At 46.5% G+C, this 22,600-nt stretch overlaps 1 protein-coding gene and 1 long non-coding RNA gene across 4 annotated transcripts in view; one reads left to right on the forward strand and one right to left on the reverse strand.

Annotated features, from left to right (window-relative positions):
* The window catches only part of LOC121328390, a 33,002-nt gene extending 17,221 nt beyond the window's left edge, over positions 1-15,781 (forward strand). For 2 of the 3 annotated variants that reach the window (XR_005951677.1, XR_005951679.1), the window contains exon 3: positions 14,298-14,680. This is a non-coding gene — a long non-coding RNA (uncharacterized LOC121328390). Of the gene's footprint in view, positions 1-14,297; positions 14,681-15,762 lie in introns of those variants that run through there. The other variant, XR_005951678.1, reaches the window with a different exon arrangement.
* Positions 15,782-17,612: 1,831 nt separating this feature from the next.
* Positions 17,613-22,077, reverse strand: LOC121328921 (serine/arginine repetitive matrix protein 2-like). The gene is made up of 4 exons (XM_041274067.1): positions 21,999-22,077; positions 21,810-21,888; positions 20,979-21,288; positions 17,613-20,549 (listed from the first exon to the last, which is right to left on the reverse strand). Exons 1-4 carry the CDS (start codon positions 22,075-22,077, stop codon positions 20,070-20,072), a joined length of 948 nt encoding a protein of 315 aa, XP_041130001.1. The 3' UTR covers positions 17,613-20,069.
* Between the last annotated feature and the right edge of the window lie 523 nt (positions 22,078-22,600).

Below are 22,600 nucleotides of genomic sequence, written 5' to 3' on the forward strand. Positions count from 1 at the left end.
TTTTTAATGAAGTGCTCTCTACTGATGTAATCTTTTACAGTCGGGTGGATCTGCAGAGCGGCAGGGACAGCCTGTTCCAGCTCTGCCGGCCTGTTGACACGTCCTGTTTCCAGGCAGCTGTTTGCTGACGCGACGGCTCTGCAGTGACTGGCTGTCCGAGAGGAAATAGGAAAACGGGCTGCGTGAGGAAGCTAGCTGCATTTTAATACCTGGATCACCACGCTCCGAGCAAATCCGCGTGTTGGGCTGTATTAAACGCGCCTCTTCGTTTGAGTGCGCTATCCAGGTGAAGTGGAATTTTAAAAGCGATAGAACATGTACTGTGTGCTTTTCTCATCACTGAGCTAAGAATTCGAACCCTGGCCTGAAGCTCCTAGCCCCCGTCCCCACCTCTCTGTATCTGGATATCCAGTGTGATAGCAGATTGAAATCGCCCGCTCTCCTCTCAGGATTGAGATGTAAACGCTGTATATTCTCAGGAAAAAGCTAAAGAAATCAGCTTGGAGGGAGAGGGGGGTCGGGGGAGTCTCGTGGGCTGGATTTTAAGGGAGGTTTGAAAGGAAGCTCTGTGTTTCCGGGGCTCGGTTTGGAATAATGCTGCCTGGAGTGAGCCGGGGGAAGCAGCTGCTAATTCCAGAGAGCCTGATCCAGCACATTGGCGGGTTCCCTTCCACATCACTGACTGAAACACAGCCCAGAGAGCCGCAGGCACGGCTTGCAACGTTCAGCACCAAGCAACAAAACCACTCAACACATTGAGAACAGCGTGCATTTGAATAATATTCAACAAGCAACAAAATCACTCAACACATTGAGAACAGCGTGCATTTGAATAATATTCAACAAGCAACAAAATCACTCAACACATTGAGAACAGCGTGCATTTGAATAATATTCAACAAGCAACAAAATCACTCAACACATTGAGAACAGCGTGCATTTGAATAATATTCAACAAGCAACAAAATCACTCAACACATTGAGAACAGCGTGCATTTGAATAATATTCAACAAGCAACAAAATCACTCAACACATTGAGAACAGCGTGCATTTGAATAATATTCAACAAGCAACAAAATCACTCAACACATTGAGAACAGCGTGCATTTGAATAATATTCAACAAGCAACAAAATCACTCAACACATTGAGAACAGCGTGCATTTGAATAATATTCAACAAGCAACAAAATCACTCAACACATTGAGAACAGCGTGCATTTGAATAATATTCAACAAGCAACAAAATCACTCAACACATTGAGAACAGCGTGCATTTGAATAATATTCAACAAGCAACAAAATCACTCAACACATTGAGAACAGCGTGCATTTGAATAATATTCAACAAGCAACAAAATCACTCAACACATTGAGAACAGCGTGCATTTGAATAATATTCAACAAGCAACAAAATCACTCAACACATTGAGAACAGCGTGCATTTGAATAATATTCAACAAGCAACAAAATCACTCAACACATTGAGAACAGCGTGCATTTGAATAATATTCAACAAGCAACAAAATCACTCAACACATTGAGAACAGCGTGCATTTGAATAATATTCAACAAGCAACAAAATCACTCAACACATTGAGAACAGCGTGCATTTGAATAATATTCAACAAGCAACAAAATCACTCAACACATTGAGAACAGCGTGCATTTGAATAATATTCAACAAGCAACAAAATCACTCAACACATTGAGAACAGCGTGCATTTGAATAATATTCAACAAGCAACAAAATCACTCAACACATTGAGAACAGCGTGCATTTGAATAATATTCAACAAGCAACAAAATCACTCAACACATTGAGAACAGCGTGCATTTGAATAATATTCAACAAGCAACAAAATCACTCAACACATTGAGAACAGCGTGCATTTGAATAATATTCAACAATCCACAACAAAATGACACTCAACACATTGAGAAACCCCACTCAGGTGCGTGCATTTGAATAATATTCAACAAGCAGATTGAAATCACCCAACTCATCTCAGGATTGCGATGTAAACGCTGTATATTATTCAAAAAGCTAAAGAAATCAGCTTGGAGGGAGAGGGGGGTCGGGGGAGTCTCGTGGGCTGGATTTTAAGGGAGGTTTGAAAGGAAGCTCTGTGTTTCCGGGGCTCGGTTTGGAATAATGCTGCCTGGAGTGAGCCGGGGGAAGCAGCTGCTAATTCCAGAGAGCCTGATCCAGCACATTGGCGGGTTCCCTTCCACATCACTGACTGAAACACAGCCCAGAGAGCAGCGTGCATTTGAATAATATTCAACAAGCAACAAAATCACTCAACACATTGAGAACAGCGTGCATTTGAATAATATTCAACAAGCAACAAAATCACTCAACACATTGAGAACAGCGTGCATTTGAATAATATTCAACAAGCAACAAAATCACTCAACACATTGAGAACAGCGTGCATTTGAATAATATTCAACAAGCAACAAAATCACTCAACACATTGAGAACAGCGTGCATTTGAATAATATTCAACAAGCAACAAAATCACTCAACACATTGAGAACAGCGTGCATTTGAATAATATTCAACAAGCAACAAAATCACTCAACACATTGAGAACAGCGTGCATTTGAATAATATTCAACAAGCAACAAAATCACTCAACACATTGAGAACAGCGTGCATTTGAATAATATTCAACAAGCAACAAAATCACTCAACACATTGAGAACAGCGTGCATTTGAATAATATTCAACAAGCAACAAAATCACTCAACACATTGAGAACAGCGTGCATTTGAATAATATTCAACAAGCAACAAAATCACTCAACACATTGAGAACAGCGTGCATTTGAATAATATTCAACAAGCAACAAAATCACTCAACACATTGAGAACAGCGTGCATTTGAATAATATTCAACAAGCAACAAAATCACTCAACACATTGAGAACAGCGTGCATTTGAATAATATTCAACAAGCAACAAAATCACTCAACACATTGAGAACAGCGTGCATTTGAATAATATTCAACAAGCAACAAAATCACTCAACACATTGAGAACAGCGTGCATTTGAATAATATTCAACAAGCAACAAAAACACTCAACATTGAGAACAGCGTGCATTTGAATAATATTCAACAAGCAACAAAAACACTCAACACATTGAGAACAGCGTGCATTTGAATAATATTCAACAAGCAACAAAATCACTCAACACATTGAGAACAGCGTGCATTTGAATAATATTCAACAAGCAACAAAACCACTCAACACATTGAGAACAGCGTGCATTTGAATAATATTCAACAAGCAACAAAATCACTCAACACATTGAGAACAGCGTGCATTTGAATAATATTCAACAAGCAACAAAATCACTCAACACATTGAGAACAGCGTGCATTTGAATAATGTTCAATCTCGTTCGTTAACATTCGTACACACAGATCCACACACAGACAATGACACACACACACTGACACACGCACAACCACACTCCCCTCCCACACAACCCCACTCAGGTGCAAATCCAAACATTTCAGTAGTTTTGCTTTTTTGTTTATTTTGTAATAGTTGAGCGCTCCTGGATTTACTATCAGAAGATCGCTGAGGTTCGAACGGGTTTATGTTCAGTTTGTATGCGAGGTGCGACACCCGGCTCTGTTTTTTGGCAGGCGAATGCCTCTCTCCTTACTTTGGAAGTATAGTCAGTAGCAGATACAGAAGCAATGGCTACCGACGCGTGGCGTCCAAAAACCTGTGTGGCTTCAGCAAGCTGGCAGAGGTGTTTGAGAACTCCACAACGGAGAGGAAACTGGGGCTGAATTCAAACCTGCAGTGAGTGTCGTGATCAAAAAAAAGTATATATATTAACAAGCAGAGGCAGAACTGGTTCTCAAGGTTCTTGTGCAGAGTGCGGTCTGTGCCTCCCTGCCCGCCTGCCCAGCCAAAGGCTTGAGGACAGCCAGCCGGTGATGCCAGCGCTTTTTGCAGTCGGTTGAATGCAAGATTCCTAGCGTTAGTTTGAACTCGTGTTTGAGGAGAGCTTCGGCTTTAGCCTGCTGAATGAACACTGTATGAAACTGTTCCTGTCTGTCCACAGTACTGATAAAGGGTTAGTGAAGGAATCGCGTATTTCATCAGAGATCAGCGTGCTAGATAAAGCAGTGTGCTGGGGTTGAAGCCAGGCCTGTAATTTGATTAACAAAGTATTTCTTGAAGAGAGCAGCTTGAGGTCTTGCATCAGAGACTCCTCCAGCTGTTAATTTTAAATGACACAGCAGCACCCTGCTCCTTGCAGACAGACAGCATTGCCTGTCCCTCACACAGCAGCACCCTGTTCCATGCAGACAGACAGCATTGCCTGACCCCCTCACAGCAGCACCCTGCTCCTTGCAGACAGACAGCATTGCCTGACCCCCTCACAGCAGCACCCTGCTCCTTGCAGACAGACAGCATTGCCTGACCCCTTCACAGCAGCACCCTGTTCCATGCAGACAGACAGCATTGCCTGTCCCTCACACAGCAGCACCCTGTTCCATGCAGACAGACAGCATTGCCTGTCCCTCACACAGCAGCACCCTGTTCCATGCAGACAGACAGCATTGCCTGACCCCCTCACAGCAGCACCCTGCTCTTTGCAGACAGACAGCATTGCCTGACCCCTTCACAGCAGCACCCTGTTCCATGCAGACAGACAGCATTGCCAGACCCCTTCACAACAGCACCCTCCTTCAGTACGGCAAGGATCAGAAGAGTTTTTCTATTGCTCTGGGTTGTCCTTCAGCATGTCTCCTAACATCACAGGGGTGGCTTGAGTAAGATGCATTGGCTAGTGGACTAAAGGACCCCCTGGGATTGGGGCTCCTCCAGTAAATGCAGCATTTGAAAATCCAGTTCATTAAACAGCTCTGCACACAGGGGATGCTGCCTCTGTCACAGCCTGCTTTCAAAGGGTTGAAGAACAAAAACCCAGTGCATTGCGGACCTTGGGAGCGGAATGGCATTATTCTGTTGTAAATGCGAAGGTTAGAAGTGCTTGCCTCCTCGTTTATTAATCACGCGCTCTTCTGCCTCGCAGTGATTTTTTGTTGTTGTGGTTTAATATTAGAGTCACTCCCTCCTGTTCCATCACCAGAGGTGAGTTTGCCCCCCCCCTCCCCCCCCCGGGGTTCGGTTGGTTTAGTTTAGCAGACGAGGAGTGAAGTCATCACTCGTCTTTACTGACAGCCCTCAGGCTAGGGAAAAAAAAACAAACAGATTTGTGTCAGTATTTGACTGGCCTTCTCTGAGTGCTGAAGCTGAAAAAATAAGGCTGTAGCGTACATGGGCCTCCTGTACACGGAACCACGCGTGATCTCTGTACACGGAACCACGCGTGATCTCTGTACACGGAACCACGCGTCTCTGTACACGGAACCACGCGTGATCTCTGTACACGGAACCACGCGTGATCTCTGTACACGGAACCACGCGTGATCTCTGTACACGGAACCACGCCAACTCTGTCTGAGTCCGGTTAGCTCAATTTGAATGAAGTATTTGATCTGGAGAGGTAGTAATGAGCTGGCAAGGCTCTCTGATACGGAAGCAGAATGAACTGGCGTCCGCGAGCGCGTCTGTATAATCTACTGATTAGCATTCAGACGCAGCGATGACAGCTGTTAATCAGTGCAGGGTATTCCAGATGGGTATCTTTGAATGGAAGTGTCAGGACAGAGCCCTGGAGAACCGGAATAACTTCACTGAAGAGTCTCTCCTAGCGGCTGGGTGAAGGAAGGAAGGAGAGAGGGAGGGGGAAAGAAATAGGCAGTGTTCCATGTGGTATTTCAAACTCTCTCTCTCTCTCCCTCCCTCCCTCTGTCCCTCTCTCTCGTTCTCTCTCCTTCCCTCTTTCTCGCCTTCCTTTCTTTTGTTAGCACATTAACAAAAGGACTGAGGTTTGTTTTGTTTTTTTTAATATTCTAATCTAAGCCCAGAGCCCTTTTTGTTCGCTGTATAAATCTCTTGTTTCTGGTTGAATTGAATCTTCCCGGTCTGTCGAGTGCACTTGTGTGCTTGTGCCTCAGACAACGCCACTGTTTGTTTAACCCTCTTCCTGCGTAATTGCTGCTCAAACCAGGGGCAGGGTTTGAGCGATGCTGGTTATGTGATACCTGCAGACGCTTCACAAATCTGGATCTGTGGATCGGTACGCTTTTTAAGCGATTTTTGAAATCCCTTTTGTTGGCTGAGCTTTGGCCAGACCCTCTGAATAACACGGTATGAAACAGTTCCCCTTAATATATCGGTGTTGATAAAGGCTTCACAGCAGAGTCGTGTTTTTGGTCAGTGATGTTGCTGTGAATCTAGCGTTCCCTTTCATCTGTACGTGTTGCTTTTCTGACTCCAGTGTTAAGCTGGCTGCACTGGGCTCCCCTCGTGTTTTGTCTCGTCTCCACACACGGTTCGGTTTTATCTGGCATATCGCAGAGCGCGCCGCGTATTGAAAGAAAGACCGCGTCATGCCCGGCAAACTCTGTTTTTCTTCTCTTGCATAAGTGAATTGAAAAAACAGCTGAAACATTAATGAATCGTGCAGCCAGATTCAGCTGCGGGGGTCTTTTAAACGACCTGCGTGGCGACCCTTTGGGTGCTGTGCCTTGTGAAGCGATGTTCTGCACAGACTGACGCCTGTGCAAGCAGGGAGCTGGACAGTCTTAGAAGCGAGAGAGACGCAGTCGTCCAGAAGACATTGCATTAAAGTGAAGGAGGAGCCGGGCTGGAAGCAGAGTCCCGTCACAGGACTAAATATGGGTCAGAAAATACTTTCTGGGAAGATAGTCTTGAGCTGAATTGTTCCAGCTTTTGCACGGACACTGTTAAATTATTACTCGCCACCTGCTTGCGATACATGCCCCCTCTGATAGAGATATATATATAAAACACACACAGACGGATACAGAGAGAGATGGGTTGGCTTGTCCTGTGTTTGAAACTTGCTTGTGACATTCTCCCTTACAAATTATTGATAGGCTCAGAATCCGGCAATGTGGCTGTATTGAGGAGCCTGCCCATCCAACTGTATAGCAATCATTTCTGCATTCCCTGAGTCCAGCTGCTCTGCTTTCCAGTGATACGCTGGGGCTGTAGTTTGGTTTTACAGCCCTGGTTGGGAGGGGGCGCTGTTTCTAACGTGCTTTGCTGAGCACAGTGTGTTCAAGTACAGCGGCTCTCCCCTCAAGAGGGTCACTCTGGGTTTATGTTTTATTTGTAGGGTTTGCGTGGGACGGGTTGGCCAGGGTTTCCTGTATCGGGGTTTATTTGCTGGCTGCAGTCTATAATCTCACACAGATTAATGACAGGCTTGTAACCGGCTGTGCTTGGAGCCTCCAGTAATGAGACCCAGGGGTATTGACCCAGCAGCAGCACCCTGTCTTTTGAAAGAAGAGGATGGACTCCTCCAGGATTGTGTATCAGCCTCCCGATGACGACAGGCTCCCGTCTCTCTGCTTCCTGCCTGGGATTGATCGCTCAGAATCTCAAGGTTATCTCATGAGCAGATAGTGTGGCCTGCTGATACACATGGCATGTGGCGATAGTGAAATTCAATACTGCACAGAGAGAGGACAGCAAGCATGCACAGCTGAGTGTGTGTGTCTCTCTGTCTCTGTGTGTGTCTCTCTGTCTCTGTGTGTGTCTCTCTGTCTCTGTGTGTGTGTGCTTGTTTATAGCGCTTGCTGGGTCAAAAGTCGTCCCCACAAGGAAGGAAACTCTGAGCAATCCTACCTTATGAGCACACAGGCCAAGTCCTCGTCATGTAAAGAGATATTTCGAGCACTGCAAGGCAGCTGTGTTTTATGTAGCCCCGGTGACTTTCATTATTGTGTAACTCTGCTGATCTGCCCCCTCTCACCCAGCCCCCTCTGGACGTTAAGAGATGAGTCCGGTGTGTGAGAGTCAATGTAAAGCCGCCGTAAACACTGTTAGCAAACGTGTGTGTGTGTGTGTGTGAGAGTCAATGCAAAGCCCTCGTAAACACTGCTAGCAAACGTGCGTCTGTGTGAGAGTCAATGCAAAGCCCACATAAACACTGTTAGCAAACGTGTGTGTGTGTGTGTCAATGCAAAGCCCTCATAAACACTATTAGCGTGTGTGCGTGCGTGCGTGTGTGCGTGATCCTATGGAGTAGCAATCGATAATTCTGTGAGAGAAATAGCAGCCTTTCACATCTGCTACCAGGCTGCTAATCAAACAGCAGCTCAGGTTTTGAGTGGCTTTGCGTAACGCTCCCTGGCTGACACAAGCCCGCTTTCTACATACTGATAACGAGCCCTTTACAAGAAAAATAAATACCACTTACTCCAGCCTGAGATTTCATTTCCACAAACCATGAAAAAAAAGATCAGCAATGAATAGCAAATATTCGCTTAATTATTCAATCAAGACTTTTTATTTTTCTTCCCCACTTTTGTATAGTTAACGGCTACAAATGAATGACACAGAAATGAAAACAGAAATCTTGATTTGTAATATATTAGAGCATGCATCTACTTATAAACCAGAACAGAGAAATGGCTATTGAGGGTAATAATCACAGAGTGTGATAGCGCTGCTCTGCTGAGAGATCTTGAATTCGTGTTTCTTTAGCAGTGCCGCGGCGGACGTGCTTCTTCACAGAGAGTCTGGGAATTTGTCTTGCTTTCAGGGCTTTGACGTGAATCAGTGTTTAAAGTGGGGAAATTAGACGCGTGCAATATGAAAGGGCTTTTTACAGCATGTATTAAATTTACCTCGTCTGTTTACTGTTTCCCACGCCCGCAGCAGAGGCAATGCATTGCTTACTACACAGTGGAGTGGGAACACACTGAATGGCTTTAGATTATTTTTATAAAATATAATTTGTGAAGAATTGAAGTGATGAAGTGGCTGGGGGGGGGGGGGGGGTCGGGGGCTGATTTGACGACAGAGGGGACAAGGGATTGTGAGTCCTGCAAGGGCAAACGCAGCCAGGGGCAGATTTCCAGATGTCTCCCTCGGAGACGCCAGCCTTCGATCTGAGACTAAAGAAAGGCTGCTTCCCACCCATGCCATCCAAGACAAAAACTAGCCGTCTGTACATTTCAATGCGGGTTTGTTTATTATAATTGTTTATAATTCTGGGCTGAGACCTCAGAACTCCCAGGGGTCTATTAAAATGATCTAAACCTCGCAGCTTTAAAAACTGCTCCCCTTGTTTATTGTTTATCTCCGAGCCCCCCTCTGATATTTACATGTGTGAGAAGAGGGGACAGAGCAGTACTTGTAATATAGGGTGAAAGGCGGTACAGTGCTGAAGAGCCAGCTCAGCGTTTGGTAATTATAATAGACACTCGTTGGAAATGATTTCTGTCATATCTGACCTTGACTGGATTCATACTCCCCTCTTCACTGCACAGTGTGGGTATTGTTGTTTAATTAAAGGCATGCTGCAATCGAGCTTTCTGCGCTCCCCCGCCTGTCGCTCATGTTGCACACCCCTTATAAACCGGGCTGTTAAATTAAGAGACGTTTCATTTTATACACAGCTTAGTAAGGGCAAGGGAACAGTTTTGCTCAGTGGCTCTTAAAAGGTGCCTTCAGTGGCACTTAAAGATGTGCATCATAATAATAATAATAATGTGAATATGATAACCGGCCACAGAGTGAAAATCACATTTGACTTAAACAGTAACGCCTTAAAGGGGATGTGTGTTTAGCCACACTAGCCCGTAGAGGCTTTGCTGCAGAAGCACGCACGCTAACCCTTCAGAGCAATGTCACTGTTGTGACTTCTTAAAGGGCAAGGCAAAGTCTGCTTCGAAAACAAAACCTGAGTGCTTGACGAAAAGACCTGACTTGAAAACGCATCTCCACAGATAAACGGAGAGAGAGAGAGAGAGAGAGGCTGGAATATTGAGCAGCTCGTTTTGTGTGCTGTTGTTTTTGGAGCACACGCACAGAGCTCGCTGGGAGAGGAGAACCCTTCACACTGCAGAGCAAGGTTAGGGTTTGCTTTCAGCGCCTGGTGCAGTCAGTGTGTGGTACATCACCACAGGCCTTTGTGATCAACACTGCAGAGAAATGTAACATTCATTTCACACAGCGCTCTCTGAAAGGGAAAGGACTGGTGCTGGGACCCTTTGTGTCAGAATTGAAAGAGTGGGCTGGAGTGATGGGGGAGCGAGGCCATTCTTTAAAAAAAATAAAAATAATCTGCGCTTATTGTTGCCCTCGTAGTGGAGCCCCGTAGGAAAGGGATACTCGTCTTACGCTTGCCGTGCTTTCATTAGTTTCAGCGTGTTAGCGCTCTGCAATGGGGCAGAGACAGTCTCACCAGCACTGCCTCTGAAGGATTGCACGCTCCACGCTGGCAGAGGGGCATTGATTCGTGCTGCAATGTTCAAATTGCCTGCATGCCTCCCAGCTCCTAGGTGACAGTTTCAATATGAGAGGAGTGGCATCCCTGCATTGAAACGCTGGGATACCTGGAGCTGGGTAAGAGAAAAAAAAAAATCAAACCTGCTGCCTCCGGGCAGGAGCCTCCTTATCATTTATGCACAGCTCTTACAACAAGAAAAGAATAAACAAACATTCCACAGATATTCCCCAAAGAGAATTTATTAAAATTGCTTATTGTAACATTAGCAGGGTTATTATCGCTCGCGTTTTCAAACTTTTTGTTACAGGCAGGTGTGCCGTGTTGAAGTGTCCGGACCGCTTACGAAGGCGCCACGCAGCATAGTGGAAGTCCAGTCCGTTTTGCTGTAATCCGTGCAGTTCTGATCTAGTTTCACACAGTGCAAGAGCTTCGCGTTTTATTGCCTGTTCCAGGTTTCTGGTGAACTCCGTGCAGAGGGAGCTGCTCTTAATGCTGTAGCCGCTCCTGCTCGGTCTCTTTGAAGTGTGTGAGCAGACTCGCAGTGTCTTCTAAAGATTCAGGGATGCTCGGCTGCTGTTAGTATTTCAAGCTGAATTAAATCTCAGTAAAAGGCATTGCATTCTTTTATTTCTCTCTCTCTCTCTCCTGTCGCTCTCTCTCTCTGAGAGCCGGAGAGGCAGAAGGAGAGAAGAGAGAGAGCTTAGTCTCGACTGTCTACTCTCTCTCTCTCTCTCTCTCTCTCTCTCTCTCTGTCTCTCTCTCTCTCTCTCTCTCTCTCTCTCTCTCTCTCTCTCTCTCTCTCTCTGTCTCTATCTCTCTCTCTTGGCCGGAGCAGAGTGACTGGTCTTTGTGTAGATTGTGTTTGATCGTGAATGCCAGATTTTTTTTTTTTTTAGTGATCGGGTATTTTAAAGACGATCACGTCCAGCCCTTTTGATTCTGTGTGACGCTTTCAGAGGACCGGAGGGTGAAAGACTTGACAACACGAAAATATGGAGAACGTTTTCCCAAGATGTAATTAATTTTCAAAAGCCGTGACTGTAGTTTCTTTTCAAGCAGAATCAGTTGATATGGCCTGACAGGCTCTAAGCACAGCTGAGCTGGTGGCAGTTTGATGAAAGGTTTCTGCCTTGTTTTTTTAAATAAGGGGTACTTGAAAGAGATCTTGACAGTCTCTGCAGACTGCTCCTTCATACGCCCTTTCAAGAAATAATAATAATAATAATAATAATAATAATAATAATAATAAAATAAACACAGATCAAGTGGCTTCTAGTCTTGGCATGGTGACACGTTCTCTAAATTGACCTGAAGTGGTGTGATTGAACACTGCTGACAGTGAAACCAGCCTGTGCTGGGTGATGCAGAGGGATCTGAGAGGCGCTTGTATGATTGAACACTGTTGACAGTGAAACCAGCCTGTGCTGGGTGATGCAGAGCGATCTGAGAGACGCTTTTTAAACCAGGGATGATTGTGTCAAACAGGATGCTGCTGCAGAGCAGCCCTTTTTCCCCCCCCCCCCCATTGTGTCAAACCCCACCCTGCAGAGCAGGCACCCCCCCTCCCCCCCCCCCCCCCCCCCCCCCCCCCCCAGGCACACTCCCCCTCCAGAGCAGGCACACTCCCCCTCCAGAGCAGGCACACTCCCCCTCCAGAGCAGGCACACTCCCCCTCCAGAGCAGGCACACTCCCCCTCCAGAGCAGGCACACTCCCCTCCAGAGCAGGCACACTTTCCTTGTATTTAACTCCCTGAATGAGTTTTTTCACTGCAGTGGTGGCTTGGCTCCAGCCCCCTCTTTTTAAAGAGATCATTGTGGTGGCAAACAGCATTGTAACAGAGTTGACTTCACTTCGATCTGTTTATTATTCAATATGATATCCTGTGAATATATTATGTTACATACACTTGCAAAGGGTACCTCATAGTCTTGTGAACACAAAATATATGCATTATGATCACAGGCACACACACTTGCACACACACACACACTGAGATACAGGCACACAAACACGCACGCACACACACGTTTGCAATCTTGCAGTCTTTTAAAAACCTTTATTCGGAAGACCGTGAAACAAGATATTGCTTTTATATTGTATTCTTTGCTGTCAGAATGGGAAGTCAAGTGTGCTAGTAAAAATACCACGCACACACACTCGCACACTCGCGCGCACGCACACGCCTCATTATTGAAATGATTTGCCTCCCTAAAGGGTTGATTTACAATAACAATGTGAAAAAGAAAATGTAATCTCGCCCCCTGTTCTTTCAGCCGTGTCTTGGTAATAAGTATTGATGAGTTTCTGGAGTTTCCGTGCGCGTGGCTCTGTGGGGCGGGCTGCTCTCTCGCTGAGCGGGTGTAAGCACTGTGTTGATGAAGGGAGAGCTGTCCTGTCTAATCTGAAGCCAGTGCCTGGAACGGTCCTGCTAGTACAATTCGGGAGGATGTGGCACTGCAGAATAAAAAGGGGTTCCAGTCTCTCTCAAAGAGATTTAAAATCTCTCTTAAAATCACTTCTGCATGCAGCTACAGAGCAATCTTTTAAAGACTTGCGTCTAATTTAGAATTGCCATGGCCCACTGAAGAGCCCTTTTGAAGATTCGCTCAGCTCTTGATTGAGGAGGGGCTGTCCCCCCTCTCTCTCTCTGTGTCTCTCTCTCTCTCTCTCTTTCGCTCTCTCCTGTTGAAGTGATCCCTGACCAGCTCAGCAATCACAAAAGCGCTAATATTACCACTGAAACACACAGGGTGAAATGAGGCTTGGCATGAAAGCTGTTTCAAAATCAGACCAAGGAGGTTTGAACTTTTATTAAAAAAAATAAAAAAATAAAAAAATAAAGTTTATAATAACGAATGTAGTGAAGGCAGTTTGATTTGAGATGATCCTCTCTCCTCACAATCCCTGTTAGACTGTCTGAGGTGCACAATCAGAGCTCTAGAGGGAAGCACATAACTTTTGAGGCTGCCTCTGAGTTTGTGGGCAAAGATGTGGTTCTTATTGTTTGAGGGAAGGAGGGGGGGGTTCATGAATTTTTTGTTTTCTGACCCTCATAACAGCAGCAGTGCTCGCGTGTCGTTTCTCTCCCTGCATGCGTTGTATTAATGGCGCAGGTGTTCCAGAGGCGTGGATATTAAGACTTCATTTCCTCCACTCTGGCGGAGTGCAGTGACCTCGCACGCTGGCTCAGTTTAGCTCAACACGTGTGCATGCCAGCCAAGGCAGCGGGAATCACGCTGCAGTGTGTGATCTGAGATTCTGGAAGCAGCAAGGGAAGTGTCTAGACATGCACACAATCACACTGCTAATTTGTAACGCACTTAAAGCAGTGAAAAGCCCTTTGCCTGGTCTAAGCCGGGCTCTTGCTTCTTGTGTAAGTGATGGTTTCAGTTCATGTTCTTTTTCGGTGCCTTTTGTTCTCCAGTCAGTGATGTGAACGCATGAGGGTCTGTATAGTCCAGCCGTCCTTTAACTTGATATTAAAAAAGCTGCAGTCTGGGTGCTTGAATTCAGCAGCAGAGCAGGACTGTAGTGTTTCAATGCAGTGCTATTGAAATGAACAGTGGTGGCGCTAGACATCCTCATAAGTCTTCCACACTAAAAGCCTTGCGAAGTGTAATACAGCACAGGTAAGCATTGCAAAGCATCATGAAAACCACAGCGAAACCTGCATGGGGTGGGGGGAAGAGCTCAAAATGACCCTGCAGATTTCCTGCTAGAAACGTTTCTACCACTTGTAGTCAAGACCCTCGCTGGTGAGCCTCCACAGATAGAGAGCAGTGTGTCCAGCGCTGGCCCTTCCACTCCAGGGGTCGCCGTGCTTCAGTTTGAACCAATTAGCTGTCTGTGTCGTTCCCCCCCCCTTCGTGATTTGCATTTCATTTTAAAGATTGATTTACTCACTCCAGCTCCTTCCTCTATTTTTTCCAGACTCGTGCGTCCAGACGCCATGTTGGATTTCTTGTTATTATTGTGAACTTGACCCCTGAACCCTGACTTCCTGCATTACCTTGGTAACCATTCCATTTTTTTAATTTCATTGCATTTAAGATTTTATTTTGATTTAGAATTTTTTTTTTACTGATTTGCTTAATTCACATGCATGTTATATTTAGTTCATGAAACATGTCTAAGTCTGTGAAGGCGATAGCCGCTAATTGTAATTGTAATTAAAACAGCAGATTTCTTTTCTGTATTTTCTAGTGTTAATATTATTTATTATGTGTTGTTTTTTCTGTTTTTATGTTAATCTTGTGAACCTTCAGTTTCATCATTCTCAACTTTAGCCCAATAAACTGTTTATAATATTTTCATTTCTCGTCTTTATTGCTTTTTTGATTTGTTTTGTTTGTTCATTGTTAACGTCTCTGCTTTTTCACTGTCCTGCTTCCCTTTTTTTCATTGGAATGCTTGTGGAAATGTTCACAGCATTGCTCTGTTTTCACGGCTCAACAGTTTGACAGCCTCCTCCTCCTCCTCCTCCTCCCTTATTGCTCCCCATTCTCTGTTACCAAGAGCCGGACTCGCACCGGCCAGGAAAGGGTTAAATGCTCATGTACTCAGCAGGTCATTCAGACTGGGCAAAACATTCCAGAGCCCTTTTCATAGAAGGAATGAGCTGTGTGTGTGCGCGAATGTATATGTGTGTGCGTGCGTGCGTGTGTGTGTGTCCGTGAAGTCTAAGGTCATAAGAAGTTTGGGAATGAGAAAAGGCCATTCTGCCCATCAAGGCTGGTCTCTTGTTAGCCCCCGATCCTCCCCTGATGTGAAAGCACACACTTGAGTGGTTTTTGTTAACTTTGTGTTCATGATGTTCTTGTACTTCACTCTTCTCAAGCTGATATTCACAGTGACTCATTTAAAGAACTTGTTGTCTTGTTTTCATTTTTGATCCACGCGCAGGTGCTGACGTAGCCGTTCCCTGTTGGCTGCCCTACTTTGGTAAATAATCCACAAAGCTGCCCTTTGGTATTCGCACACTCCCTTCCTTTACAGCGCTGTTTTCCAGTGGAGTCTGTCACTGACTTCTAAAACTCAGCGCAGTGCTAGGTAGGGGAAGGCAGTAACGTCTGCTGAAAAGCAGATCTAAATCTACCATTTGCCCCGGGGCTGAAAAGCATCTGCCAGTGCAGAGATTGAAGGCGAGCAGCGGGCATCTCGCTGGGTTCCCAGTACGCCCAATTAGAGACGGGATCGGCGTCCGAGAGATTGCTGGCGTGCACGCGAGCTAAACTTGAGGCTGTGTTCAAAAATAATACCGCGTTTCAGATCCAGCCTGTCATCAGCACGGCAGTCAAGCTGCTGCGTGGGGAGCCTCTTTTAAAATCTCATTTATTTCAGCTGTGCGGGTGACAGGACTAGGCAGAGGTTATTTGCTTTGTTTTTGCTCTTCCAGAAAGAGAGGGGGAGGGGGGAGGCCTGGAATGTATCTCTGAAGAGCCGGCACGATGTATATCTGCGCAGGAGAGTGGAGGACAAAAATGAATACAGATGGATCCTGCAGTCCCAGAAGGAGACGCTCTGCAGCTCGGAAGCAATTTGTATTTATTTTTTTCAACTGAGTCCTCGTTGTCTACCTTTTTAAATAAAAATAAATCCGTACATTCTGGTTTGAGCAACATCAGATGCAATAACTTACAAAAACAACAAAAAAAAAGTGTGCGTGGCATGGAAGGGAAGTGGCTCCTAATCCATAATTAACAAGTTCTTTAATTAGGGGGGGGGGTAATTAAAATATCAGCTGAGCTACAGGCGGTGGGGGTGCCAAACCAAGGAAGAAGAATGTGCACAGAGAGACACTGGGGAGGTGCAGGACAGGCTGTTGGTTCCAGTATACAGTTTGGAGCCCGTGGTGAGAGACAGTCCTGGCCAGCGTTCAAGCCTGTGACACTCAGGCCTCTGATCGCTCCCAGGTTTGTAGACTCTGCTGCACGGGAGCGCAGCTCGCCGCAGTGTCTCGCGTGATTTTTGCTGCTTTGCAATTTCAGTTGGATGTTGCAGGCAGACAGTCTGGGGTGGCGCGTTGTAAGGCAGACACTCTCGCTGCAGTCTGCTGTGGGTTCCACTGAGACCTTCCTGAAACAGTGGAAACGGAGCGGGCAGGGGCTCGTTAGATCCTTCCCATCACAGTCCAGTAATCACGGGCGCATGAAATTGAGAAAACAGAACTCTTCACAACACAGGAACCTGAGCCTGTGTGGGTGATTGCGCACTGTAACATCACAAACAGGCTCAGAGTGGCATTTAAAAACCGGGCACAGTACTGTGTCCATCTGGGGATCCTTTAAAACACCACCCTGATATTTCTTACCTCCTCGAGCAGATGTAGTGCTTCGTAAGACCTGTAGGGGTAGCGCTCGCACCCTGGTGTATCACTTAGAATTCAGACATGATTCTGAGAGCTGTGTTTAACCACGGGGGGGGGGGGGCATTAATTCTTCTTGTAAAAAGTCTCTGAGATGCGACGACCACAGCAGACCGGGATACAACGCGAGCCCCAGTAAAACTCCCGTCTCCCGACGCGCTGAATGATAGCGGCTCGACCCTGGATCTGCCTCCCCCTTGTCAGTCGGGTCGCACTGAAGAGTCTGATTCTCTGAGCAGAGCCGAGCCACTCCAGAGCAGTCAGTCCAGTTGAGTCACATCACAGGTACCCTGTCAAGCTGCAGCGATGCCCCCTCTAGTTAAACTGGCTGCATCTTTAACGCATGGTGTGGGGCTTATTCCAGTGTGCTTCTAAAGCATCAGTGTATATTTGCACAGTGTTATTACAGCGGGAAGGTAAATCACGCTGTGCCACTGTCTGTATTTTCTTCTTTCTTCTTCATTTTAAATAATGCATGAGAAGTTGGACTTGTGGGAGGCAAAGTTTACCTGTCTTCACACTACAGCACTACTCCCATGCCCTTTCCATATAACAGCATTGACATTTTACTGGGGCCTTTTACAATTGGGTTTTATTTATTATGTTATGTGCCGCTCGGGTAGCTAACTGCAGGAGTGCTGGGGTGGGAGGGGAGATGAAGAAAACAACAGAATGAATTGTGTGTGTGTGTGTGTGTGTGGTATCTCTTCTAGTGTGTGTGTTGTGTCCTATCTCTTCTAATGTGTGTGTGTGTGTGTGATATCTCTTCTAGTGTGTGTTTGTATATTGTGTTGTAGCTTTGGCAATACTTGATCTGCTGTCATGCCAATAAAGCATTATTAGCATTATTAGAGCGAGCGCACAGACAGGATCCTCCAGTAAGTGTGTCATGTTAATATGAGCCCTCGTTACTGGGGGATTGTGTGTGCAGTTTCTGCTCTCTGTGTAGCTGCGATACTGCTGGAGAAGCACGGCTCTCGTCCGTTAGTTTGTAGCGTTTCATTTAAAGAAAGGCCAGTAAACAGGAGCCCATCGCTTTCAAACTCCCTGCCAGCTAACAATCTTTAGCTTTGTGTGTGAGAGAGGCTGCCTCGCTCGCTCCAGTGTAAATCCTCGAATGAACTGGCTAATGGCCCTGTTAGTGTGGGAGGAACAGGCTGCTTCTCTAACTCGATTCTTGAAATGCCACATTTCTGTGTGGAGCTCCCCGGAATATTAAACAACATATAGAACAGTGTTGAGCATCTGTAGAGACAGCTTGAAGCACACAGTGATAATAATTACTGCTTGACCCCCCCACTTTGAGAAGCCCTTTCAAACAGGTGGGAATTGTTCAGAACCGTGGAGGACCTGTAGTAGCCAAGCGCTGGAAACAACCGAACTGGAGAGGGAACCAAGGCTTGGCCAGAGCTGGCGTGCCCCCTCCTCGATGGTCGATTTGGGATTTCTACAGTAGGAGGGTGTGTGCGTGTGCGAGTGCGTTGCGCGCTTGTGTGTTCGCGCGTGCAGGTTTGAGAAGGGAAAGGAAATATGAAAGCCATGCTGCACACAGGACTAATAGGAAGGTGGCCCCGCAGTCAGCGTTTCAAGCTGCACTGACTCCTTATTTATTTTATGCAAATGCCCGATGCACAGATCTCGTTAGAAGTCTCATAAATAATTAAAATACAAACTTGCACACTGTAAAAAAAACAAAAAACAAAAAAAACAACAAAACTGACCTATTCATGATGAATGGGCTTAAAAGAATTCAATAGGCAAGCATGTCTTAGTTCATAAATAACAAAAAGACAATGGTATTGTATATTATGGCAATGTGAGGTCCTGTTTACCGCGCTCGGAGACAGCTCAGCCCCTGAGCTGCACTTCAGCAGACAGCAGAAATCCCCTTAGAGTTCCTCACAGTGAAAGCACAGCACAGAGCAATACAGGACATTGTGAAACAGCACAGTGTAATACAGCACGGTGTGATACGGCACAGTGAAAGCGCAGCACAGTGTAACATAGCAGTGTGATACGGGACAGTGAAATACAGCACAGTGTGATACAGCATAGTGAAATACAGCAATGTGTGATACAGCACAGTGAAATACAGCAATGTGATACGGCACAGTGGAAGCGCAGCACAGTGTAATATAGCAGTGTGATACAGCACATTGTGATACAGTGCTGTATTACACTTTGCAGTGCTGTTGCACTTTGCCGAGTTGACATTTTCACGCAGAAAGCTCACTTCCAGGAGGCTGAGCACTCAGCTGCTGTTTCTGTAGATGATCTTCAGAGTCAGAGACCGACATCACAAAACGGAGAACCGAGTGTAGAGATAAAATCAATGAGTCCAGATCCTGCTTTTCATCTTTATTTTTTTTTTAAACTGACTGATTGCGCACAGAGGTGGATTATTATTATTTTAACGGTGCTAGCTTGCTGTGCAGCTGGAGCAGCTTCCACACACACACACGTCTTTCATATCGATGTGAGCAGCAGCAGCCCACAGACTCGCAGGCTACTGGTTATTTCTGAAACGATCACTGTGTGCTGTATTCACAGCCTGCAGCTTATTGGGGGTGGGGAATGAGTTACAAAAAAGACCAGAGAAAAATGCACCAGGCTATATCTCGGGAGTTCAATAGAATGGGTAGGTCGCTTTGATGAGGCTCCCTATCTGGAAACAGACCATCGCAGGGAACGACAGAATCACAGGCAGGGATTGCTTGTGTGGGAATCGGGAGTCGCGGGGTTAAACTGCAAGTAGAAGGCGGCTTTGCCCACAGCGACCCCAGACCGCGCTGAAGAAGGTGAAAGGGGAGGCAGGGCAGGGCTGCCAGCAGGAGAGCTTCCCATGCTGCTCAATACACAGCCTTCGTAGATTCAAAATCAATGGAAATCCACAATAAAACCTTAAGCGCTTACAAAGAAAGCAGTCTTGAGTCTCAAGAAGGAAACAAAACAAAAAAAAAAACCAGACCGAAAGAACCCTCGAGTTCTTATTGTACAGAATTTATGATGCTTTGATCCAGCGTTTTAGATACATCGTAATTAAATTTGAATTGATCACGCCGCTGTTTTGCCCCTGGCTTTTCAATAAGCACTCTGCTATTTATAAGTTTTTCTATAAAAACGTCTGAATTAATCTGGCCCGAGTACAACTAGGACTTCTGCTACAGCGCTGGTGATGATGAGGACGAGCTCTGAGTGTAATAATAATAATAATAATAATAATGTACAGAATGGAAGTAATTAAAAGGACCTTGCTTTTGGGGGCTGGGTGGCACAGCAGCGGGCTGATTCTCCTGCTGCTCCCCTCTGGAGGTTTCCGCTCCAGTCTGGAGTAACTATCACAAGCATCTTACGCATTTCACCTCCAGAGCTGTGGGTTTCAGTCTGGGGGCTGAGTTACTGTCCTCTCCTGCCTTCACCTCCAGAGCTGTGGGTTTCAGTCTGGGGGCTGAGTTACTGTCCTCTCCTGCCTTCACCTCCAGAGCTGTGGGTTTCAGTCTGGGGGCTGAGTTACTGTCCTCTCCTGCCTTCACCTCCAGAGCTGTGGGTTTCAGTCTGGGGGCTGAGTTACTGTCCTCTCCTGCCTTCACCTCCAGAGCTGTGGGTTTCAGTCTGGGGGCTGAGTTACTGTCCTCTCCTGCCTTCACCTCCAGAGCTGTGGGTTTCAGTCTGGGGGCTGAGTTACTGTCCTCTCCTGCCTTCACCTCCAGAGCTGTGGGTTTCAGTCTGGGGGCTGAGTTACTGTCCTCTCCTGCCTTCACCTCCAGAGCTGTGGGTTTCAGTCTGGGGGCTGAGTTACTGTCCTCTCCTGCCTTCACCTCCAGAGCTGTGGGTTTCAGTCTGGGGGCTGAGTTACTGTCCTCTCCTGCCTGAGTCCGGGGGCTGACCTGTCCTTCGGGAAAGTTGGAAGTTTGGCTGTTTTTTATTTCGACACCCAAAGTAGACCACGACTCAAATGAACATGAGAGGACGGACTGTGGAGGCACGACAAAAATTAAAGTCAGAACCCCGACTCAATGACAGGGAGGCAGGAAGGAAGTTGGCGGTCTTCGACACCAAAAAGTCCTTTTTGTGTGTAGACACCCGAATATGAGAGTTTTTTGAGTATTTTTTAGGAGAGGACGGAAGTGAGGTCTCATGGTTGTTGATCTTATAGTTTTTATGATATGTGGTTTTGGATAGACTGATATTTGCAGAGCTGTGGGTTTCAGTCTGGGGGCTGAGTTACTGTCCTCTCCTGCCTTCACCTCCAGAGCTGTGGGTTTCAGTCTGGGGGCTGAGTTACTGTCCTCTCCTGCCTTCACCTCCAGAGCTGTGGGTTTCAGTCCGGGGGCTGAGTTACTGTCCTCTCCTGCCTTCACCTCCAGAGCTGTGGGTTTCAGTCCGGGGGCTGAGTTACTGTCCTCTCCTGCCTTCACCTCCAGAGCTGTGGGTTTCAGTCCGGGGGCTGAGTTACTGTCTGCTGCCTTTTGCTCCAGCGTTTTGTCAAGTGAGCTGCTTCCGTGAGGGCTGCCTGGCAGGTTTAACTCCCTCGCCGACTTCAAGCCCCCATCGGCACTGCTCTCAGGTCACGTTGGGTCGCCCGAGATTAGTGCGGATCGGGATTTCTGTGAGAGTACAGGTGAGCTCTGGAGAAGTCGTTGGGGGTGGACGAGATGCCTTAGCCAGGCGTGTTTGTCAGGTTTTGTAAAGGATCACGCTATCTGCAGTAAGCTGCACTGCCGTTTCAGGAACATCGCGTTGCCCATGTGGTGGCGCTGTTGCAGTGTCGATGGACAGCGTTTGGGAAGGGAAGGGAAGGCAGCGTGTTTATTCTGTAATTGGAGTGAAAATGAGTTTTTAAAAGGGATAGGCACAGGCACCAGTTACACTATTACCACCTATTATCTCCTTCAGCCAGACATCTTACATTCACGGCAGACAAATCACCTCATTAAAGTTGACAAGCAAAACAAGTTTCAGCGTAATGACTGGCAGCACCCGCAAGACTTTCATTTGATTTCGGAAGTCCTTTCCACTCTGAAACGCTGGCTTCCTTGATTGAGCCTGCTACAGTGCGTCGCCCGCAGCACCCACACCGCGTGCAGGGCAGCCTGTATTTCAATAAGGGCTGAAGCGTGCAGGAGGAGAACGCTGGCTTGTCAGAAACAAGCACAGCTGCAGACAAAAAGAAAGTCTGACGGGGCCAAGACAAGTTCCAGAGCCGTTCCCCTCGTTTGTGGAGTGGGAGTAAAGCCCAGATTGAAGAGTGATCAGGACTCGTTAACCCTTCTCCTCCATGATTCCGATGACACTCTCATTCTGTGGAGTTGTAATTGTGCTTTCAAGTTGATCCAGGCAGGTCATTGTTGTGGAGAATGAGTATCTTCCTCACGTCTGCTTTCGGAGGTTTGTGTGTTTGATCGAGGTTACAGCACGAGGTTAGGGACGGGAGGTTTGTGTGTTTGATCGAGGTTACAGCACGAGGTTAGGGACGGGAGGTTTGTGTGTTTGATCGAGGTTACAGCACGAGGTTAGGGACGGGAGGTTTGTGTGTTTGATCGAGGTTACAGCACGAGGTTAGGGACGGGAGGTTTGTGTGTTTGATCGAGGTTACAGCACGAGGTTAGGGACGGGAGGTTTGTGTGTTTGATCGAGGTTACAGCACGAGGTTAGGGACGGGAGGTTTGTGTGTTTGATCGAGGTTACAGCACGAGGTTAGGGACGGGAGGTTTGTGCGTTTGATCGAGGTTACAGCACGAGGTTAGGGACGGGAGGTTTGTGCGTTTGATCGAGGTTACAGCACGAGGTTAGGGACGGGAGGTTTGTGTGTTTGATCGAGGTTACAGCACGAGGTTAGGGACGGGAGGTTTGTGTGTTTGATCGAGGT

Source organism: Polyodon spathula, chromosome 16 (assembly GCF_017654505.1).
Source record: "Polyodon spathula isolate WHYD16114869_AA chromosome 16, ASM1765450v1, whole genome shotgun sequence".
Classification (NCBI taxonomy): Eukaryota; Metazoa; Chordata; class Actinopteri; order Acipenseriformes; family Polyodontidae; genus Polyodon; species Polyodon spathula.

Coding starts and splice junctions, on each gene's coding strand:
- LOC121328921 (XM_041274067.1), bottom strand. CDS start 22,077: ATGACCTGCCTGGATCAACTTGAAAGCACAATTACAACTCCACAGAAT. Junction 21,889..21,998: donor CGGAATCATGGAGGAGAAGG/GTTAACGAGTCC, acceptor TTTTGTCTGCAG/CTGTGCTTGTTTCTGACAAG. Junction 20,550..20,978: donor TGAAACCCACAGCTCTGGAG/GTGAAGGCAGGA, acceptor ACAGCTCTGGAG/GTGAAGGCAGGAGAGGACAG.